Source organism: Hylobates moloch, unplaced genomic scaffold, assembly GCF_009828535.3.
Source record: "Hylobates moloch isolate HMO894 unplaced genomic scaffold, HMol_V3 SCAFFOLD_12, whole genome shotgun sequence".
Classification (NCBI taxonomy): domain Eukaryota; kingdom Metazoa; phylum Chordata; class Mammalia; order Primates; family Hylobatidae; genus Hylobates; species Hylobates moloch.
Window position 1 is genome coordinate 52,700,473 of NW_026652287.1, and position 22,996 is coordinate 52,723,468.

At 52.1% G+C, this 22,996-nt stretch overlaps 1 protein-coding gene across 1 annotated transcript in view; it reads right to left on the reverse strand.

The window, feature by feature from the left end:
• Positions 1-3,819: 3,819 nt before the first annotated feature.
• The window catches only part of PBX4 (PBX homeobox 4), a 60,943-nt gene continuing 41,766 nt past the window's right edge, over positions 3,820-22,996 (reverse strand). Inside the window, exons 3-8 of the mRNA XM_032170246.2 lie at positions 11,788-12,035; positions 11,310-11,500; positions 10,603-10,738; positions 6,747-6,903; positions 5,779-5,885; positions 3,820-4,177 (exon numbers count right to left, since the gene is read on the reverse strand). Of these exons, the coding sequence (XP_032026137.2) occupies positions 4,085-4,177; positions 5,779-5,885; positions 6,747-6,903; positions 10,603-10,738; positions 11,310-11,500; positions 11,788-12,035 (932 nt within the window). The 3' untranslated portion in view covers positions 3,820-4,084. The remainder of the gene's footprint in view (positions 4,178-5,778; positions 5,886-6,746; positions 6,904-10,602; positions 10,739-11,309; positions 11,501-11,787; positions 12,036-22,996) is intronic.

A 22,996-nucleotide genomic window follows, 5' to 3' on the forward strand; every position in this document is an offset into this window, starting at 1 on the left:
AGCCTGGGTGACAGAGCGAGACTCCGTCTCAAAAAATAATAATAAAAATAAATAGGCTGAGTGCAGTGGCTCATGCCTGTAATTCCAGCACTTTGGGAGGCCGAGGCGGGCAGGTCACCTGAGGTCAGGAGTTCGAGACCAGCCTGGCCAACATGGTGAAACCCTGTCTGTACTAAAAATACAAAAATTAGCCAGGCATGGTGGTACATGCCTGTAATCCCAGCTACTCGGGAGGTTGAGGCAGGAGAATCACGTGAACCTGGGAGGCAGAGGTTGCAGTGAGCTGAGATCGCACCACTGTACTTCAGCCTGGGCAACAGAGCAAGATTCTGTCTCAAAATAAATTAATTAAAATAAAATAAAATAAAAAGAAACACAAAAATTAGCCAGGAGTGGTGGCACATGGTTATAGTCCCAGCTACTCAGGAGGCTGAGGTGGAAGGATCGCTTGAGCGGAGGAGGTCAAGGCGGCAGTGAGCCACGATTGCACCAATGCACTCCAGCCTGGGTGACAGAGTGAGACCCTGTCTCAAAAAAAAAAAAATGGACGTGTTGCCGGGGGGGGTGGCGGCTCACGCCTGTAATCCCAGCACTTTGGGAGGCTGAGGCAGGCGGATCACTTAAGGTCAGGAGTTCAAGACCAGCCTGGCCAACATGGTAAAACCTCGTCTCTATAAAAACACAAAAATCAGCCGGACACGATGGCAGGTGTCTGTAATCCCAGCTACTCGAGAGGCTGGAGCAGGAGAATTGCTTGAACCTGGGAGGCAGAGGTTGCAGTGAGCCAAGATCACGCCATTGCACTCCAGCCTGGGCACCAGAGTAAGACTCCATCCTCCCTCCTCCCAAAAAAAAATCAGGAGGGGAATTGAGACTAAAGGGTACATGCATTCTCATTTTTTATAGAGATGGGCTATCACTCTGTCTCCCAGGCTGGAGTTCAGTGACATGACCACGGCTCACTGCAGCGTTGACCTCCTGGGCTCAAGTGATCCTCCCGCCTCAGCCTCCTGAGTAGCTATGGTGGCCATCACATATGGCTAATTTTAAAAAATGTTTATGAGACAGGGGTGTCACTATGTTGTCCAGGCTGGTCTTGAACTCCTGGCATCAAGCAATTTTCCCACCTTGGCCTCCCAAAGTGCTGGGATTACAGGCATGAACCACCATGCCCAGCCTCAACACGTCCACTTTTAATATGAATAGATTCTAGAAAATTGCCCTCCTGGGCGTCTGTACCAGACTGTACCCACCACCACTGCCTTCAGGCTGGGAGCCCTCCGCCCTAATGCTCCCTCCTATCTAGGGGTTCGGGGTGCAGGTCACAAAGCCTCTGAGCCTCATTGTCCCCACCTGTCACATGGAGATGCCTATCAGCACCCACGAAGCCAGCAGGCAGGTCAAGTCCCTGATGACTCCTGTGTCCCTGTAATCACCTTTATGGCTTGGTTACTATCATGCAGCCAACTTTTAGGCACATTTGAATACTGCAATATAAAATATTAATAAAGTGTGACTTTGTGTGCAGAATTTGACCTGGGTCGGCGCGAGGGGCCGGGCGCAGCAGCTCACACCTGTAATCTCAGCACTTTAGGAAGCCGAGGCGGACGGATCACTTGAGCCCAGGAGGTCGAGACCAGCCTGGCCAACATGGCAAAGTCCTGTCTCTAATAAAAATACAAAAATTAATGCCGGGCGCGGTGGCTCACGCTTGTAATCCCAGCACTTTGGGAGGCCGAGGCGGGCGGATCACGAGGTCAGGAGATCGAGACCAGGGTGAAACCCCGTCTCTACTAAAAATACAAAAAATTAGCCGGGCGTAGTGGCGGGCGCCTGCAGTCCCAGCTACTCGGAGAGGCTGAGGCAGGAGAATGGCGTGAACCTGGGAGGCGGAGCTTGCAGTGAGCCGAGATTGCGCCACTGCACCCCAGCCTGGGCAACAGAGTGAGACTCCATCTCAAAAAAAAAAAAAAAAAAGGCGGGGGGGAAGCTTTATGTTATGTACATTTTACCACAATTTAAAAGAAAAAAGATAAAAAAGGCCTTCTCTTGGAAACTGGCCCTGAACCCACCCCCCAACTTTTGCGTGTGTTTCTGATAACTTCTGTCTGGAATGTAGCTCACAAGAGCAGGGACATGCCCTGTCTGTGAGTCTCGGGCTGCAGGGGGCCATGAGGCAGGCAGACTAGATGTGACAACAGGAACTTAGGGTGGGGACGGGAGTTGCTTTCATCTCCTGGCTGCAAATGGTAGAAAGCCCAGCCACACCACTGTGGGGAGGGAATCCCATGCCAGGGCTGACTTGGTTATGAGCAGGGGGTGGGCAGAGGTACCATGACTCCAGGCTGCTAGTCCCTGGATGCTCTTCCCACCCAGTCACGCCTTGGGCCCTGCAACACCCCAGGCTGCAAAGAGCCCAGGGCCCTGGTTCTTGGCACCATCCAGCACCCAAACACGAACTGGGGGATGCCAAGCTCCAAGCCGTGCATAGCAGTGGGCCAACAGGACCTCAGGCACAGCATGCAGGAAAAGCGCTTGGGAAGTTTATCGTCTTAAATGACATTTCAACTGAAAACAGAAACCAGCTGGGAGCAGTGGCTCACACCTTTATAGGTAATCCCAGCACTTTGGGAGGCCAAGGCAGGTGGTTCACTTGAGGCCAGGAGTTTGAGACTAGCCTGGCCAACATGGTGAAACCCCATCTCTACTAATACAAAAAAAATTAGCTGGGCATGGTGGTGCGCATGCGTGTAATCTCAGCTACTCAGGAGGCTGAGGCAGGAGAATCGCTGGAACCCAGGAGGCGGAGGTTGCAATGAGCCAAGATGGCACTATTGCACTCCAGCCTGGGCGACAAGAGTGAAACTGTCTCAAAAAAACAAAAAAACAAAAAAACAGCAAAACAGCAAATAGAGCAAAACCCGAAAAAAGTGCAAAACTAATTCCCAGTAAAATTGAGCTCCGAACATAAAATAAATATATATAATTGAGACAGGTCTCACTCTGTCACCCAGGCTGGAGTGCAGTGGCGTGATCTCAGCTCACTGCAGCCTTAACATCCCGAGCTCAAGTGATTCTCCCACCTCAGCCTGTTGAGTAGCTGGGACTACAGGCATTTGCCACCATGCTCAGCTAATTAAAAAAATTTTGGGGGGTGGGGCGGGGGTCGGGTGTGCTGGCTCAAGCCTATAATCCCAGCACTCTGGGAGGCTGAGGTGCGCAGATCACTTGAGCTCAGGAGTTCGAGACCAGCCTGGCTAACGTCGTGAAACCCCATCTCTACCAAAAATACAAAAAATTAGCTGGGCATAGTGGCAGGCACCTGTAATCCCAGCTACTTGGGAGGCTGAGGCGGGAGAAAAGCTTGAACCTGGGAGGCAGAGGTTGTGGTGAGCCGAGATCACACCACCGCACTCCAGCATGGGTGACAGAGCGAGAATCTGTCTCAAAAAAAAAAAAAAAAAAAAAAAATCTGAAAGCAGAATTTTTTTGTAGAGACAAGGTCTCACTATGTTGCCCAGACTGGTCTCAAATTCCTGGGCTCAAGCAATCCTCCTACCTCGACCTCTCAAAGTGCTGGGATTACAGGCATGAGCCCCTGCACCCAGCCAGGACATTTTAAAATCAGAACAGAATGATACGATCCCACAGAAGATAGTGTTGGGAGTCGGTGACTGAGTGGCGCAGATGAGTGGCAGAATCACAGCACACATGACACTGCAGCTGTGACCGGTGTCAACTACCATCCAAAACAAATCTGGTGAACAGACATCGGAATTAAAATAAGTCAAAAATTTTAATGGAAAAATCTGTGCCAAATCCTAGAACAGACAATTCATAGCGTTACCATAAAATTACTATCAAAAAAATGAACTGAGGTGGGAGAATGAGTGGCATTTCAGGCCATCTTGAGTCCCAGCAGACACATGAGCCGGCGCCACTGGCCTGGCTGAGGAGCAGGGGCTCATGGGCACCACCACCCACCTGGGTTTTCTGAGGTCATCGGCAGCATGTTCAGTAACAAAGCAACGGCTGGCGATACACGGCAGCTCACACGGCACTCTTTCCTGCTTATCCCCAAAACTTAATTAGACGTACTGGAGTTGATGCTGCCAGGGTCTCCAGCAGGTGAGGCAGCTGCAGGTGGGGGGGTGGCCCCCTGCCAGCTACCCTGAGCCTGAAACGACAGAGACTGAGCATCAGAGTGGGCGGCCGTGAGACTGGTGACTACCTAGCCCACGTGTCGCAGGCGGAGCCTCCAGGGGTCCCTGGGAAGGCTTGGAAAAGATCCACAGATGACCTCCAGCTCAGTGGAGGAGGGAAGGGATGGAGGGGTCAGTCCTGGGTCACAGCTGGCCTTGCCACCTGACATGGGACATGGACGAGCTTCCCCGGCAGGAAAACTGGCCTCTAGTGGCTTCCCTGGGGCTTGGGCAAAGGACTGACTGGCATCAGATACAGCAAGGGCTCCTGCCCGGTGAGGGGCAGGGAGGCAAGGTCAGGCCTGGAGCCCATGATGACGCCCAGAGCGTCATGGTGAGACTCAGGGGGAAAAAGGGGCTCTGAAACCTGGCCCAACACTGGCCTGGCTGGGCAGCAAGGAGGGTGGGAGGCATCCACTTGTCATGAGGGGTGGGGGCTCTGTCTGCAGTGCAGAGATGGCGTCAGGTCCAAGGGTGCTAAGACGTTGGTCCACAGGACCCATCCCTACTATGGTGGGCACGGTACAGGCTAAGGAAGTGGCTGGGACTGCTCTGCCCATGAGTGTGGGAGCAACTCAGAGGGGTGCACCACCCAGGGGCGCTCTGCTCTGCACTGGGGTGGACACACAGCTGCTGGCACATAGTCAGGTCCCAGGGGTGCAAAGGGCAAGGTGAGGCCCCTCACGTGTGTCCCTGGCTGGGGGCTGCATAGTGATAGGGGGCAGCTGCCAGAGCAGGGCAGTGTGGGACATGCACTTCCCAGGACCAGGTGGGACCCCACAGACGGCACAGGAGGCATCTGTTCTCTGAGCCCCTGGGAGAGAGTGGTGAGTTGCGAGGGGCACCCGGCTCTGCAGGGCCCTGGCACACGCCGCACAGACTCATGCCTGTGCTGGGCACATCACACCTGGGCCTCCTGGGTGTCTTCAAGACGGTCCCCACTCGCGGCCTCCCCTGCCACTGGGGTCAGGCCCCTGTGGCCACCAAGGGGGAGTGGGAGGCCACGGGGCCTGGGTGGGGTGGGTATGTCAGCTGCCCCCGACCCGTGGCTCCTTTTCTTCTTGGTGGCCAAAACGAATCCTCACTGTGGTCAAGCAGGGTGACCTCAGTTCTGCATCAGAGCAGCAGGAGAGGAGGTACTGACGCAAAACCTGCCTTCCCAGCCAAGCTGCGGCACTGAGAGTGCCAGGTCTGAGTCCGAGGGAAGGCCCCATCTCTCCTCCGGCCTCCTCTGCTGGCTGCCTCCCTCTCCCTCTCGAGGGAAGGACACCATGTCCTCCCACAGTCCTCTAGGAGGTGCCCTTCCCCTCCACAGCCAAAATCCTCATCTTGGGGTTCATCCCCACTGACTGTTCCCAGCGGCTGCCGTGGTGGCAGGTGGAGGTGGGGGAGGGCACAGTCATTACAGAGTGGGGCCCTGCAGAGCTGTGCCCCAGAGGTGGCCGCGCAGCATGGCCTGTGTGGCTGCTGGGACCTCTGGGGAAGCTGCCCCAAGGTTGAGGGGTGGCTGACAAGATGACCCTTTCTGAGAACCTGTCACCCACCTGGGCGCTGTGGGACAGTGCCTGAGACTCACCTGGGACTGCAGGCAGCCTCCCCCAGGAGGAGGCTGGAGAGAGGCCAGAGTCCGCAGGGTGAGGAAGGCATCCCCAGCACTGGGCAGCGGGAAGGGTCCAGAGGAGCCTGGAAGAGATGGGAGCCCGGGTGGGCAGAGTCGTGGCACCTCCTCAGGTGGGACCCGCCCAGCCCCTCAGCTGGCAGGAGGCCTCAAATGTGGCTCCTGCTCCTCCTCAGCATCTGGCCTCTGCTCCTCAGCCCCCCACCCCAGGGAGGCCAGCAGGGCTCTTCCCACCACACTACTAATGTCCTTTTATGTCTTGTCTTGTCTTTTCTTTTTGAGACAGTCTCGCTCTGTCGCCCAGGCTGGAATGCAGTGGCGTGATCTCGGCTCACTGCAAGCTCTGCCTCCCAGGTTCACGCCATTCTCCTGCCTCAGCCTCCCAAGTAGCTGGGACTACAGGCGACCGCCACCACGCCCAGATAATTTTTTGTATTTTTAGTGGAGATGGGGTTTCACTGTGTTAGCCAGGATGGTCTCTATCTCCTGACCTCGTGATCCACCAGCCTCAGCCTGGGATTACAGGTGTGAGCCACTGCACCCAGCCCATGCCCAGCTAATTTTTTTTGTATTTTCAGTAGAGACAGGGTTTCACCATGTTGGCCAGGCTGGTCTCAAACTCCTGACCTCAGGTGATCCACTCACCTCGGCCTCCCAAAGTGCTGGGATTACAGGCGTGAGCCAATGCGCCCGGCCCTTTCATGTCTTTTCTTATTAGTATCGCCATTCTGTCCCCAAAGCACAGGTATCTGTTGGTTGGGATCATGGCCAAGAGGAACAGAACTCTCACAGTTGAAACAGAGGAAAGAGTTACACAACTGACCACTGGGGGAAGGGCGATGTGGTCCCACTGTGGCCTCCCCAGATGCAGCTCAGTGGCCGTCCACGTGGGTACAGATGACTGTCCCTGGGCCAGCCTCACTCACCGGAGCTGGGTGTTGGCAGGCAGTTGGCATGGTTCCCTGGGACCCCAACTTCCGTGGTATCCACAGCCGTTTTACCCATGTAAATAGTAGCCTCTTCTTGAAACTTCCCCATGTTCTTTTTATACCGGATTCTTTTGTTGCCAAACCAGTTAGAGACCTGTGGACACACAGGAATCACTGGAGGAGCTGACTCGGTGACTTCTGAGACACGACGCAGTCTGTGGGTTCCCTGGGGTGCCCGTTGCTCCCACTGCCTTAGAAGACAACACTGCACCCTGGGGCTGTGAAGAGTCTGGGACTGAGAAGGTGGTGCCCTCTGAACCACGGACCCAGGGAGATGTCCACATGGATTGAGGACACCCTGGAGCCAGCATCTCTTAGAACTCTGCTGCCTAAAACCGGGTGTTGCTGGAACCTGGACCTGGGAAGGGGTTGGAAGGAAAACAAGACTGTCTGAGATGGGCGGGGACAGAGACTCTGGCTGCCATTGCAGCAGGCGGCAGGTTACGTTCTGTGTTCTCTTCAGGAAAAGTGACAGCCAGGGAGACCTGGGGATCCAGTAACTGCGATCGAATCCCAAACTTATCAAATGAAAACAAGGTGAACTCTGAAGGGGTACTTGGAATGTACCAGGTGCTAGGCTAAGCACTCCTCATATATTCATATATTTTTCTTAATTTTAATTGAAAAAATGTTTTTTGACCGGGCGTGGTGGCTCACGTCTGTAATCCCAGCACTTTGGGAGGCTGAGGTGGGGGGATCATCTGAGATCAGCAGTTTGAGACCAGCCTGGACAACATGCAGAAACCCCATCTCTACTAATAATACAAATATTAGCTGGACACGGTGGCGCATGCCTGTAATCCCAGCTACTCGGGAGGCTGAGGCAGAAGAATCACTTGAACCTGGGAGGCAGAGGTTGCAGTGAGCCAAGATCGCACTACTGCAATTTAGCCTGGGCAACAAAGCGAGACTCTGTCTCAAAAAAAAATTTTTTTTTCTTTTTTTTAGAGATAGGGTCTCGCTCTGTTGCCCAGGCTGGTCTCAAACTCCTGGGCTTGAGAGTTCCTCCTGCCCTGGCCTCCCAAAATGCTGGGATTCCAGGCCCAGCCTCATCCTCATGAGGACCTGGGAGGCAGCTGTTATCGTCCCTGCTGTAAGAAAGCAGAGGCAGGAGAAAAAGGAGCTAGTCCACGGCCAAGGTGGAATCAGCCCAGCTCTGACTGCAAACTGGCACTGGAGTCCCCCAGGGAGGGGCTTGTCATCTTTGGTGGCACTGCTGATGCTTGGGCTCCATCTGCTCTGTGGCGGCCGTCCTGTGCACTGCAGGGTGCTGAGCGGCATCCCTGGCCTCCACCCACTGGGTGCCAGGAGCACTTCCCTCCTCTAGTCGTGACAACAAAAATGTCCCCTGGGCAGATTCACATGGGTGAGCACTCCAGGGCCAGTGCCTTCCTACAGGCATGGAGATGTCCTCAGATGCCCATCTAGGGCCACATTTCAGTATCCCAAAGCAAGCAAAATAAACACATAGTGTAATAACACACAGAAATGAAACAGCCGAGGAATGGAGGAGGATTGTGGATGACCTTTGCTACTTCAAACATTTTTTTCTCACTCTGTCACCCAGGCTGGAGTGCAGCAGTGTGATCTCAGCTCACTGCAACCTCTGCCTCCCAGATTCAAGTGATTCCCTTGCCTCAGCCTCACCAGTAGCTGGGACTACAGGCACATGCTACCAAGCCTGGCTAATTTTTGTACTTTTTTTTTTTTTCGGAGACGGAGTCTCACTCTGTCACCCAGGTTGGAGTGTGGAGTACAGTGGCACGATCTTGACTCACTGCAACCTCTGCCTCCCGGGTTCAAATGATTCTCCTGCCTCAGCCTCCCCAGTAGCTGGGATTGCAGGCACGTGCCACCAAGCCTGGCTAATTTTTGTATTTCCAGTAGCCACGGGGTTTCACCATGTTGGCCAGGCTGGTCTCGAACTCCTGACCTCAGGTGATTCGTCCGCCTTGGCCTCCAAAGTGCTGGGATTTCAGGCATGAGCCGCCATGCCTGGCCAACATTTGGTGTACTTACATTATCCTTGCAATGTTAACTATAAAATGAAGGATCCCTGTCTGTGTGCTCTCTGTTCCAAAAATAGTGTCAGCCTACCCCTGGGTTATGAGCAGCCTTCTCTTGATCCACGTGGGAGGCCCCAGAGGCTCCATCCTGGTTGAAGCGGCCCTGGTTGTCCTCCAGACAATTGTTCCTTGAGGGTCAAATGTCTCACGCTTCTCCAGGGGCCTTGAAGACCCAGAGGCGCGGCCCCTTGCTCCAGCTCTGGCCTTGTTTCTGACACCACAGCAGATCCCGATGAGCAAAGTGATATGTGACTATGACCCCAGGATGTTTTGCTGACTGCATGACCCCGAGGGGTTCCAATTGCTCTCTGTCACAGAGACTTGACTGGACTTAGCCTGGGTTGGGGCAGAGCATGGTGGTGAAGGACTAGAAACTCAGCCCCTCCAACTGCAAAGTAGGGAGGGCTGTGGTGACATGCAGCAAGCCACGCTGTGGGTCAACACCTGCCATTCCTGCTGCCATAGAGGCTGTGGGGCTGTGCCTGCCTGGGTGGGAGGGCGGCACCCAGGCCCTGTTCCACACACTCATGCTGCCGAGGGGGTATGGCCTGGACCTGGCTTGCTGCCGTAGGCTGCCTGGACTTACTGTTCCCATGTTAAAACCTTCAGAAATGTTTCTTAGCCTCTTGGTCTTAGTGTCTCCCTCCTTCACCCCCAGTTCCACAGAGGACACTGGTGGCTGCCTACCAGGCTATAGAGTCAGGGAGCTCACACTCTCTACCACGTCACCTCAGGGAGCTCACACTCCACAGCATCCCCCAGGGAACCCACACTCCATCTCAATCACCTCAGGGAGCTCACACTCCACAGCATCTCCCAGGGAACTCACACTCCATCTCAATCACCTCAGGGAGCTCACACTCCACCTCAGGGAGCTCACACTCCATCTGTATCCCTCAGGGAGCTCACACTTTGTCTGTATCCCTCAGGAAGCTCACACTCCGTCTGTATCCCTCAGGGAACTCACACTCCGTCTGTGTCCCTCAGGGAGCTCACACTCCGTCTGTGTCCCTCAGGGAACTCACACTCCGTCTGTGTCCCTCAGGAAGCTCACACTCCGTCTGTGTCCCTCAGGGAACTCACACTCCGTCTGTGTCCCTCAGGGAACTCACACTCCGTCTGTGTCCCTCAGGGAGCTCACACTCCACAGCATCACCTTTGGGACCTTGCATTCCATCTGCATCCCTCAGGAAGTCCCCAGGTCTCTCTGTGGGTACACTTGCACCCCTGCCTCACAGATGAACGGGGAGAGCGCCGGAGTCCCACATTTGTAATGCAGAGCCTGGATCTGAGCTGGCCTGGCTGACTCAGAGCCTGGAGACTTGGCTCCTGTACCACACTTTTTTTGTTTTTCAGAGATAGGATCTCACTCTGTCACCCAGGCTGGAATGCAGTGACGCCACCATAGCTCACTGCAGCCTCACCCTCCTGGGCTCAAGTGATCCTTCCACCTCAGCATCCCGAAGAGCTGGGACCACAGGTGCACACCACCAAGCCCGGCTAATTTTTAAAATTTTTTGTAGAGACAGTGTCTCACTATGTTTCCCAGGCTGGTCTCGAACTCCTGGCCTCAAGCGACCCTCCTACCTCATCCTCCCAAAGTGCTGGGATTCCAGCAGCCATGCCTGGCCTCTGCACACATTTAACAAACTTCCCTGGGTGTCCTCATGGGACCTAGTCATCCACTCCTCCCAGGCGTGGTGAGGCATGGCAGGAGAGAACGTCACCTGGGAGACGGTGATGCCGCCCTTCCTGGCCAGCTCTTCTTTGGCTTCTTCGCTGGGGTAAGGGTTGTTCAAATGGGAGTAAAAATACTCATTCAGCACTTCTGTCGCCTGCTTGCTGAAATTCCGCCGCTTGTGCCTGCAAAAACAGCCAGTCTTAGTAGGCGTTAATATACTGGGACTCCAGTACCACCCCCACCTCTAGTTGTGAGTATGATTTTCCAGTAGTTCTGAAAACAGCAATCACTTGAGGTCAGGAGTTCGAGACCAGCCTGGTCAACATAGTGAAATCCCATCTCTACTAAAAACACAAAAATTAGCTGGGCATGGTGGTGGGCGCCTGTAATCCCAGCTACTCGGGAGGCTGAAGCAGGAGAATCGCTTGAACCCGGGAGGCGGAGGTTGCAGTGAGTGGATGTCGCACTGCACCCACTGCACTCCAGCCTGGGCACGAGAGTGAGACTCAGTCTCGAATAAATAAATAAATAAACAAACAAACAAATAAATAAATAAATAAATAAATAAATAAAAACAAAATAAAATAAAAATGAAAACAGCAATACTTCAGGCCTTCTTCCCAAGAGGCTGTGAGGCCTCCAACCATGACTGCGGACACAGCCTCTAGGGCTGTCTTCAACCCAAGCCAGCACTACTTCCCTCCAGTCCCTCAGAGCTGGCCCTTGAGGTCTTGGGTGCGTACAGGCCCTGACCTGGCATTGAGCAGCCGCGAGCGCAGGGTCATCACTGCCTCACAGGTGCTCTGCTTCAACTGCATCTGGATGGTGCTGAACTTGCCGTGAATGGCGCTGACCATGCACTCAATCTCCTTAGGGGAGACAGGCCTCATCTTGCTCTGCTCCTGGAGGAGGTTGGTGACGTGCGTGGTGAACTCACGACAGGCCTGGGGTGGGAGCACAGACACGCCGGCCTATGACTAGGCAGCAGGGTGGCACAGGGCAGCAGGTTCCACAGCGGAGCGGCCGCCTGCCACCCCCTGTGGCTCACATACCAGCAGGTGACTGTTAAGTAAATGGAAAGGGCTTTTCAGTAACAATCGGCCACCTCTGCAGCGACCAGCTGCATGGACTCCCTGTTCTGCACCACGAAAGAAAGGTGGTTAGCGTTCCGTATTTCGCTTTGACAAATGCGCATTCACATGACAGAAACTCTTACATGCAGAAAGATCACCTGTTCATATTTCTCTAGCTCAGAGTGGTAAATCTGTCGGATCTGGGACAGCTTGGCCCTGTAGTCAGAGTGCTCAATGCTATTGTCATTTGGACAGCCACCTGGTGTTGCTGTGCCGGCCATGGCCACCGCTCCTCTTCTTCCTCTCTTCTCGGGCCTGCACACACCCTCGGCCAGCAGCATGTTATCCAGCCTCATGAGCTGGGCATCAGGGGGATCTTCGTCCTGAATGCCATGGATGCTTACCACTAGATAAGAGAGACGGGGACAAGTCACAGTTCATTTTCTGGAGAAAAAACAAACCATGAGAAAATGTGAGCCCTGGCATTATGTCTGAAGATTTTTGCATAGAACCCTTCGGGAGAAAGGAATACTCCACTTTATCACCAAATTGGATGATGGATACTGAGCACCCCGCTAAGACATGGGTCTAAGTGCCATCCTTAGAGCGCAGTCTGGGGAGGAATGGGGAGAGACAGGTCGCAGTTTGGCATAGCCCATGAGGGCAAACCTTGGTCACAGCTATGTGCACGCAGCAGGGCCAGGCAGGTGCCTGTTGCTGGGGACACCTGAACCCCTGAACCGAGTCTCAAGAAGTGCTGGGGAAGAGGGGGCACCCGAGATGCTGCATACTGATAAAGGCAAGTGGCAGGCTGGCATCGGGGTGGGGGTGCTGTTATAAAACTGGAGAGGAAAAGCCTGATGAAGAAAGTGCCAGAAAAGATGAAATAACCCACTGAAAGATTTTAAGCAGAGAAACAAGATAATGGGCCCTACAATTTGGAAAAGCCATCCCTGCTCTGCAGAGAGGGGACCTGCACAGGGGCAGGGCTGGACTGCAGGGGAAGCAGTCAAAGGGCAGCCACCGTCAAGGTATACATAGCTGTGGGGTCTGCAGGTCAGCTACAGGGCAGTCAGAGAACCCCCAGGATTCATGCCCCAGGACACGGGTGTCAGAGAAGGGAAGAGTCCAGGGTCATTCCCAGATTCCACCATGGGCAGCACAGCCAATGGCACCGCATTCTCCCAAGTAAAAAGCCTGGTGCTGCAGCTTGTGCAGGTATGGCTAGGTGAAAAGGTGGCTTCAAGGCCAGGCACAGTGGCTCACGCCTGTAATCCTAGCACTTCAGGAGGCTGAGGCGGGTGGATCACTTGAGGTCAGGAGTTCGAGATCAGCCTGGCCAACGTGGTGAAATCCCGTCTCTACTAAAAATACAAAAATTAGCCAAGCGTGGTGGTGCCTGCCTGTAATTCCAGCTACTTGGGGGGCTGAGGCAGGAGAATCGCTTGAACCCGGGAGGCAGAGGATGCAGTGAGCTGAGATCTTGCCACTGCACTCTAGCCTGGGGGACAGAGAGACCCTATCTCAAAAAAAAAAAAAAAAAAAAGTGTTCTCTTAGAGTCAGGCTTTTTCTTCTTCTTTTTTTTTTTTGAGATGGAATCCCACTCTGTCACCCAGGCTGGAGTGCAATGGTGTGGTCTCTGCTCACCGCAACCTCCGCCTCCCGGGTTCAAGTGATTCTCCTGCCTCAGCTCCCCAAGTAGCTGGGACTACAGGTGCGTGCCACCATGCCCGGCTAATTTTTGTATTTTTTGTAGAGACAAGGTTTCACTATGTTGGCCAGGCTGGTCTCAAACTCCCGACCTCATGATCCACCTACCTCAGCCTCCCAAAGTGCTGGGATTACAGGCATGACCCACTGTGCCCGGCCAGAATCAGACTCTCTTAACATGGTCAGCTACTAACTGAATTAGTGCTCAGATGACAATTCCGTTTGATTATATCATATAGATATTTAGTCATTTACAAGTGTCCCTTTCTTATTCCCTGCATAACAGTTGAATCTTTTCTGTCAAAAACTCACTAGTCAAAACTGAAGGAGCTCAAGCGATATCCTTGTAAGAATTTTCCTTAGAGATTTCCACTTCAGGCCGGGTGCAGTGGCTCACGCCTGTAATCCCAGCACTTTGGGAGGCCAAGGCGGGCGGATCACCTGAGGTCGGGAGTTTGAGACCAGCCTGGCCAACATGGAGAAACCCCATCTCTACTAAAAATACAAAATTAGCCGGGCATGGTGTCGGGCGCCTGTAATCCCAACTACTTGGGAGGCTGAGGCATGAGAATCGCTTGAACCTGGGAGACGGAGGTTGCAGTGAGCCGAGATCACGCCATTGCACTCCAGGCTGGGTGACAAGGGCGAGACTCTGTCTTGGAAAAAAAAAGAGATTTCCACTTCAACACTTAGTGCTAGTTTATTAAGTACACATGCAACAAATTTTATAAACCAGGATTTTGAACAAAAGACAAAAAAAATTAGCAACCAGATCCAAGGACTGACCACAAACCTGGTGCTTAATATAGGATAGTGTCAGCCAGGTGCGACGGCTCACGCCTGTAATCCCAGCACTTTGGGAGGCCGAGGTGGGTGGATCACCTAAGGTCAGGGGTTCGAGACCAGCCTGACCAACATGGAGAAACCCCATCTCTACTAAAAATACAAAATTAGCCGGGCATGATGGCGCATGCCTGTAATCCCAGCTACTCGGGAAGCTGAGGCAGGAGAATCACTTGAACTCAGGAGGTGGAGGTTTTGGTGAGTCGAGATCACACCACTGTACTCCAGCCTGGGCAACAAGAGTGAAACTCCATCTTCAAAAAAAAAAAAAAAAAAGTATGTATATATACACACATACACATATATATATACATACACATATATGTATATACAGGATAGTGTCCCACCTTCTCCAAAACATTTCTTACTCAATTAAAATTGGAAAAAGCAATATGAGAAAAATGGGAAGATTGCAAGAAGAATCCACACACCCTGTTAAACTTTCAAGGTAGAATAGATGGCGGCACAAAGTTGCAGACATGCAGAGACTTAACCACAAGTACTCAGGCAGTGCAGTGAATGTCCATGGCACAAATTAGTCATGCAAATTAGACATAAATTTGTCTAATTTGATAATAAGAACATAAACTTTAATAGAAACAGCCAAAATAGCTAATACATGAGATTGGTTAAGTAAATTATGATAGAACCATAAAATAAAGCCGCCAGCAACTCTATTTTCTTTTTTCTTTTTTTTTTTCTGAGATGGAGTCTTGCTCTGTCTCCCAGGCTGGAGTGCAGTGGTGCAATCTTGGCTCACTGCAACCTCCACCTCCCGGGTTCAAGCAATTCTTCTGCCTCAGCCCCCTGAGTAGCTGGGATTACAGGCGCTCGCCACCATGCCTGGCTAATTTTTGTATTTTTAGTAGAAATGGGGTTTCACCATGTTGGCCAGGCTAATGTCGAACTCCTGACCTCAAGTGATCCACCCGCCTTGGCCTCCCAATGTGCTGGGATTATAGGCGTGACTCACCACACCCAGCCTCACACCCAGATAATTTTTGTATTTTTAGCAGATATGGGGTTTCACCATGCTGCCCAGGCTAGTCTCGAACTCCTGAGCTCAAGCGATCCACCTGCCTCAGCCTCCCAAAGTGCTGGGATTACAAGCGTGAGCCACCGCACCTGGCCTGTTTCTAAAATTTCTATCACCAAGTCTATGAAAAATCATCACCAGGAATGAGGGCATCAGGATACATCCCCTTGGGAGGCTGAACTATATCAGAGTGGATATTCCTCAAACTGCTTTTGTGAATATCACTCAAGCTTGGCCCTGTCTCTTCACAGATGCCCTCCTCTGCCTCCACATACTTATTTAAGCAGAAACTTCAGGCTATACTTGGTGCCGGCTCCCTGCAGCCCGTGGCCACTGTGGCCCTTGGCCTCAGAGCTTCAGAAAACACCCCCTCTCCCTGAGTGCCAGGCTGAACTGCAGGTTCCCGCCACCTCACACTCAAGGTCCCTCCCCACTGGCTCACTCAGTCTCTTTGGACTGCACCGAGGCTCTTTCTGAAATGGCTGAAGGAAAAGTGTCCCTTTTATTGGCTGGCAGCCAGCCTTCCAGTTTGGTGGCCCAATTTCCCTTTTTTTCTTTCTTTTTTTTTTTTTTAAAGACAGAGTCTCTCTCTGTCGCCCAGACTTGAGTGCAGTGGTGCGATCTTAGCTCACCGCAGTCTCCACCTCCTGGGTTCAAGCGATTCTCCTACCTCAGCCTCCCGAGTAGCTGGGATTACAAGCATGCGCCACCACACCTGGCTAATTTTTTTTTAAGAGAATTAAATTGTTTATTGATTACAACTTTTGTATTTTTAGTAAAGACGGGGTTTCACCCTGTTGAACAGGCTGGTCTCGAACTCCTGACTTCAGGAGATCCACCCACCTCAGCCTCCCAAAGTGCTGGGATTACAGGTGTGAGCCACCACGCCCAGCCTGGAGACTCAATTTTCTAACAATCTTACTTTATCTTCAAGAAGCTCCACCATCCTGGCTAATGCGGTGAAACCCCGTCTCTAATAAAAATACAAAAAAAAAATTAGCTGGGCATGGTGGCGGGTGCCTGTAGTCCCAGCTACTTGGGAGGCTGAGGCAGGAGAATGGTGTGAACCCGGGAGGCGGAGCTTGCAGTGAGCCGAGATCGCGCCACTGCACTCCAGCCTGGGCAACAGAGCGAGACTCTGTCTCAAAAAAAAAAAAAAAAAAAAAAGAAGCTCCAGCTGTCTGTTTTAGTTCCTCCCACTGCCAGCATCCATGAGCGAGGACAGCCCACTTGGAATGATGCTCATGGGGTGCCGTGCCCACAATCTGGGCCTGACAGATCTGGGTGACAGTCACAGCAAGTGGACACCCTTGGACAGCCAGGTAAAGGCCGCTCCCAGAATTGGCCTGTGTTTGCCTATTCCTCGTAATGACCCTCCCCTCTCCTCCTAATCTCTCCTGGCTCAAAACAGACAACGGCTGTCCTCTCTGTGGTCCCTCTGTTTTCAAATCCTATTGATTCCGCCTCAACAATCAACTTTCCACTTACCCCTCCCTGGGCCCCTACTGTGCTAACCCTCTCCTGCCCTTTGTGACCTGTGGAGGAAAGTCTCTCCCCTCTCATCCCTCATACACACCTGCAGGCCAACCCTCCTCAAACACATCATGCCGCTCTTTTGTTCAAAAGAAACCCAGCCTCTAACATCCTTCTGGACCTGCCTTTGGAACCGTTCCCTCACGGAGCCTTGCACGGCCTCTGACAAGCACAGATGTCCCATGTGCCCCTGAATCTTGTTCAGCAGCTCCTTCCTGAGCACCTGTGGAGGTCGCGGCCAGGCGTCATGTGTGGGCGGAGGATACACAGGACCCAGTCCCTCCACAGAGGACCCCGGCATGCTCTGACAGCCGAGGTGAGGAAAGCCACCTCCACACCTTCCATTACAGGCCCAATTGAAATAGGGAAAGGAGCATGGTCAATGTTGGCACATGCAGCGTAATGAGTGTATTCATGTGGGTGTGAAATGCAGGGCTGCTGCAGAATATGTGGCATTCTTTCATTCATTCATTTATGTATTTAGGGGCCGGCAAGGTGGCTTATATCTATAATCCCAGCACTTTGGGAGGCTGAGGTGGTAGGATTGCTTGACCTCTGGAGTTCAAGACCAGCCTGGACAACATGGTGAGATCCTGTCTCCAAAAAAATTTTTTTTTTTTTTCTTGAGATGAAGTCTCGCTCTGTTGCCAGGCTGGAGTGCAGTGGCATGATCTTGGCTCACTGCAACCTCCGACTCCCTGGTTTAAGCGATTCTCCTGCCTCAGCCTCCCAAGTAGCTGGGATTACAGGCACACGCCACCATGCCCAGCTAATTTTTGTATATTTAGTAGAGATGGGTTTTCACCATGTTGGCCAGGATGGTCTCGATCTCCTGACCTCGTGATCCACGCACCTTGGCCTCCCAAAGTGCCGGGATTACAGGCATGAGCCACCGCGCCTGGCCAAAAAAAAAATTTTTTTTTTAAATCATTTACTTATCCAACAACAAACATCTGAGAGCCAGGTACCATACTAAGTGTTGAGGATTTTTATTGTATTTATTATTTTGGGGTCTGTCTTTGTTGCCTAGGGTGGAATATAGTAGCATCATCATAGCTTTCTGTAACCTCGACCTCCTGGGGTCAAGCGATCCTCCTGCCTCAGTTTCCTGAGTAATTGGAACTATACACATGCCACCACACCCGGCTAATTTTTTTATTTTTGTAGAGATGGGGTCTCACTATGTTGCCCAGGCTGGTCTCAAACTCCTGTCCTCAAGTGAGCCTCCACCTTGGCCTCCCAAAGTGCTTGGGATTATAGTTGTGAGTCACCACACCTGACCCGAGGATTTTAAAAAAATATACCAAAACCCACAGGACTTACTGTTCTCCAATTAAAACTCTCAAATTACAGTGAAAGGCTGAGGCGGGCGAATCACCTGAGGTCAAAAGTTCAAGACCAGCCTGGCCAAAATGGTGAAACACCATCTCTAGTAAAAATACAAAAATTAGCTGAGCATGGTGGTGAATGCCTGTAATCCCAGCCACTCTGGAGGCTGAGGCTGCGGTGGGCCAAGATCGTGCCACTGCACTCCAACCTGGGAAACAGAGCGAGACTCCATGTCAAAAAAAAAAAAAAAAAACAACTCTCAAAGTGAGAATACCTGTGCCTTTCCATTTACTCTTCATGGGGTATGCATTGTAGAGCATTTCTAGAGAAGAGTTTTGAGATGCTGGTTAACCTTGAAAAAGTGCATAATCTTTAATCTCCAAATTCCCATTCTGTACCTGGAATTTATCCTATAGGGGTACTGACACCTACAAACAAAGATGTATTTACAGGAGGCACAGTGTTTGTAATCGTGGGCGACCAGAAGGGTGCCGATGTGCACGAGTTTGGGCACAGACAGCATACCTGTCACCCTCGGGCCCTGTGGTGTCACCTGTGAGTCTCTTGAGGGTGCCATTATGAGGCAATCAGATGTGATAAGCCTTATTTCTTTAAGATTACACATTTCTGGCTGGGCTTGGTGGCTCACGCCTGCAATCCCAGCACTTTGGGAGGCAGGCGGATCTTGAGGTCAAGAGGTCGAGACCATCCTGGACAACATGGTGAAACCCCGTCTCTACTAAAAATACAAAAATCAGCCAAGCATGGTGGCGTGCGCCTGTAGTCCCCACTACTTGGGAGGCTGAGGCAGGGGAATCGCTTGGAACTGTGTGAGGCAGAGGTTACAGTGAGCTGAGATCGCGCCACTGCACTCCAGCCTGGCGACAGAGGGAGACTCGTCTAAAAAAATAATAATAATTAAAAAAAAAAAAGATTATGCTTTTGAGGCTGGGCACGGTGGCTCATGCCTATAATTCCAGCACTTTGGGAGGCTGAGGCAGGCTTGAGGCCAGGAGTTCGAGATTAGCCTGGCCAACATGGTGAAAACTCATCTCTACTAAAAAAAAAAAAAAAAAAAAATTAGCTGGGTGTGATGGCACAAGCCTGTAATCTCAGCTACTTGGGAGGCTGAGGCAGGAGAACTGCCTGAACCCAGGAGGTGGAGGTTGCAGTGAGCCAAGATCATGCCACTGCACTCCAGCCTGGGAAACAGTACAAGACTCCATCTCAAAATATATATATATATTCATTTTTACTATATATGTGTTATAAGCAAAAGCAAAACTTAAAAAGCTGTTACCAAGGAGAACCGCTGTGCCTTGGTTGCCACCATCAGTACATGCTGGGGACATCTGCCCTGCCAGCTGCCGCTTGGGTGGCGCCTACAACAGCTCCCTCAGCACCGTGCCTTTGTGCTCCCTGTACACTGCTGCCGGACTAATTATGGTCATTAGACATGCGTTACCATCAATTACAGCAAGCTCAGTTCCGGTGACTGTTCCAGAGCTTCTCAGCTGTGCTCCTCAGCTCCCCCAGGGCCCTTGACTGGCAGGCAGGGAGGCTGGAGGTACCAGAAGCTCGGTTCAGGGATACCATCTGTCGGAGGCACTCATATGGGGAAACAGACCTAAAACAAAGGTACCCCCCTCCTCAAACTGCCAGGTTTCCTTCTGTTCCTAACTTACTGTGTGTGACAGAAACTCCAGTAAATCAAACAATGACATAAAATAAAATTGGGATTATGTTTTTCTAAGAAACAATATGGCAATGCTGTGAGCCGAATGTTTGTGTCACCTCCAAATTCACGTTGAAGCCCTAACTCCCACGTGACTATTTGGAGGTGACGCTTTTAGGAGGCAATTAAGGTTAAATGAGGTCATAAGGATGTGGCTCTGATCTGATAGGATTAATGTCCTGATGGGCAGAGACCCCAGGGAGCTTGCTTTCCCTAAGAGGTCATGTGAGCTCACAGCAAGATGGCGGCCGCCTACAAGCCAAGAGAAAAGGCCTCATAATGGACTCTACCTGGCCAGCACCTTCGTCTGGGACTTTCTAGGCCCCAGAACTGTGAGAAATAAATTTCTGTTTTGTAAACCACCCAGTTTGGGCTGGGCATGGTGGCTCACATCTGTAATCCCAGCACTTTGGGAGGTCATGGCGGGTGGATCACAAGGTCAATAAATCGAGACCATCCTGGCCAACATGGTGAAACCCCATCTCTACTAAAAATACAAAAATTAGCTGGGCGTGGTGGCGCGTGCCTGTAATCTTAGCTACTCAGGAGGCTGAGGCAGAAGAATCGCTTAAACCCGGGAGGCGGAGGTTGCAGTGAGCCGGGATTAAGCCACTCCAGCCCGGCAACAGAGTGAGCCTCCGTCTCAAAAAAAAAAAAAAAATCACCCAGTCGGTGGCATTTTGTTAGGGTGGCCTGAGTGGACTAAGACAGTAACATAACCCCAAGTTGCTTTAATTTTTCTCCTCAGGAACAAAGATGTGGAGAAATGCAGAAGGCTCAGAGGGGACCCTCCTTTGCCCTGACTTCCCCAAGATGCTCACCTGCCCCCTCACCCACTCAGCAGTGCTCTTACTTGGCAGCAGGCTTTGCTCCTGCCTCCTTCCCACAGCAAGTGGGAGCCATCTCTGGGACCCCACAGGGAGAAGACTAACCCATGGATTAAATCAGATGCCCTGACTGACCCCTTGAGTCTGCCACTTTCCAATCATGTGGCTGTCAGTGGTCACTCCACTGGCTGCAGGCCCCAGTTGTGAATGGAGCTGCCCCAGGCACCTGACTGGATGGAATTACATAGAACCCGGCCCGGAGCCCATCAGGGTATGGGACTAAGCAAAACACTCACCTCAAGCTCTCCCTGCTGTCTCAAATCAGCAAGAAGCTGGCCCCTCAAAAGCAGAGGCAGGGCCTCCTGTGCCAATCAATCGATCATGGAGGCTGAGCCTCCTCCCCATCTCCCCCCACCATCCACAGCTGGAATGAACGTTGGAGATGGATTAAATTGTGGAATCTGGAACAGACAGAGGGTTGACGCCTTGTGAGAGGCAGCCAAATCTCTCTCTGAGGAGTCCTTTGGTGACAGAGAGCCCAAGCCTAGTGTGCCAACCTGAGTCGCAATGAATACCTATAGTCACAGCTTGCTCTGATCACACAGGCGCAGGCGCAGACAAGCATGTCCATCTGCCCTCGGGCCCACCCACCGAGTCTGGAACTGACAGTGCCGGTGACTCTGCACAGGTGAGAATCAACATTAAGGAGAAAAAATGGAGACTTCCTGCTTTCTAGAAACCTTTCGAGGCTTTTTCAGTCACTTACTGAGCACCTACTGAGTGCTGGACCTGAGCTTTGAGGATGACAAGTGGCTGCTGCTTGCCCTGGGGGGATAAGAACCAGGGTCTTGCTACTGCTACCGGGGTCTCCTGTGCTACTGGCCTCCTGACCAGTGACCCTTAGAAAGAACAAGGCCACTGGCCACAGTTCTGCCGGTGGGACCCAGCGTGGTAACTGGGACCTAGGCTGAGGTTAACTTTCATGTCCCGATTTTCAGAATGAGAGCTCAACTTCCATCAGCTCCAGCTTATCTTGTAGTCAAAGAGACAAAGGTAATACGGAAATGAGTTCTACAAGGCATTCTAGCAAGGTGCTCACCAGGAGCCACTTTCATTTGTTGTGAGGGTGTTTCCTCCCTAAACAAGGCCTCTGATATTGGAGGACAGGGATAAGGTAGGCAGGTGGTAAATAACCTTCTGTACTTAGATCCCAACTGCTTAAAAGAAAAAACACCAGCTATTGGGAAGGTCACTCAGGCAGGAGTGCAGTGGCATGCTGCAGCCTTGACTTCCTGGGCTCAAGTGATCCTCCCGCCTCAGCCTCCTGAGTAGCTGGGACTACAGGCATGCGCCACCCTGCCCAGCTAATTTTTATATTTTTTGTAGAGACGAGGTTTTGCCATGTTGCCCAGGCTGGTCTTGAACTCCTGGATTCAAGTGATCCTCCTGCCTTGGCCTCCCAAAATGCTAGGATTACAGGCATGAACCACTACACCCGACCAGATTTTACCTTGTTTAGAGTAGGACTCCTAGAAAGGTGATCTGTCCTCTGGGCCAGCACACACCTGTCACCTGCCTACAGCGAGGCCAGCACAGACACCAGCATCTGCACATGGAAATGTATTGCAATTTGACAGAGTAATTTGATGTCTATTGAATTTAACACAACTTTTGGCCTTACTGACTTGTATGTCTGTTTTATTTTTCCTTTCTTTTCCCCAGTAGTTCATCTTGCTTCTGTTTTACATGGCCACCATGCTGGGGTGGCCAAAACCCTGCCTGAGGCTGGAGGGGCCTGAAGGCTGAGCCTGAGCTGCTGCTGGGAGCTCTGATGAGCCTCTGAACCACCCCAGTCCAAAATCCAAACTCTCAGGGCCCATAAGAGCTGGGGTGGAACAGTCCAGAATTGAGAGTAAGCCTATTTCCTCGAACACATCTGTAGGATGCCTGCTTCCCCTCTGCGTCATTACTGTCTTTCGGGTGGTGGTGGCACTGCCACTCGGAAGGATCCGGCGTTCCGCGTTCCTGTGTCAGGGAGGTGATGACACAGGGCAGAGCGCCTGCTCCAGCGCTTCCAGTGGAGAAAACGCCAGGACACCAAATAAGGAAGGGGAGACAAAGGCCACGCTGCAGGAGGAGCAACCTACTCGCTTTGGGAGACCTGTTTGGTGGGAAGCAGGCCTGTCCAACCCCAAGAATGCCAGCCTAGGGGTGTCAGGAAGGCTGCAGGAACCCAGGCCATGCGGTGCTGCCATTGGCTTTGGGAGCTGAGGGACTGGATGAGGTTATTGGCCAAGGAAGCTGTTCCTGCCAAGATGCAAGGTGACAGTGTGGGAATAGGCAGGGGCTTCCA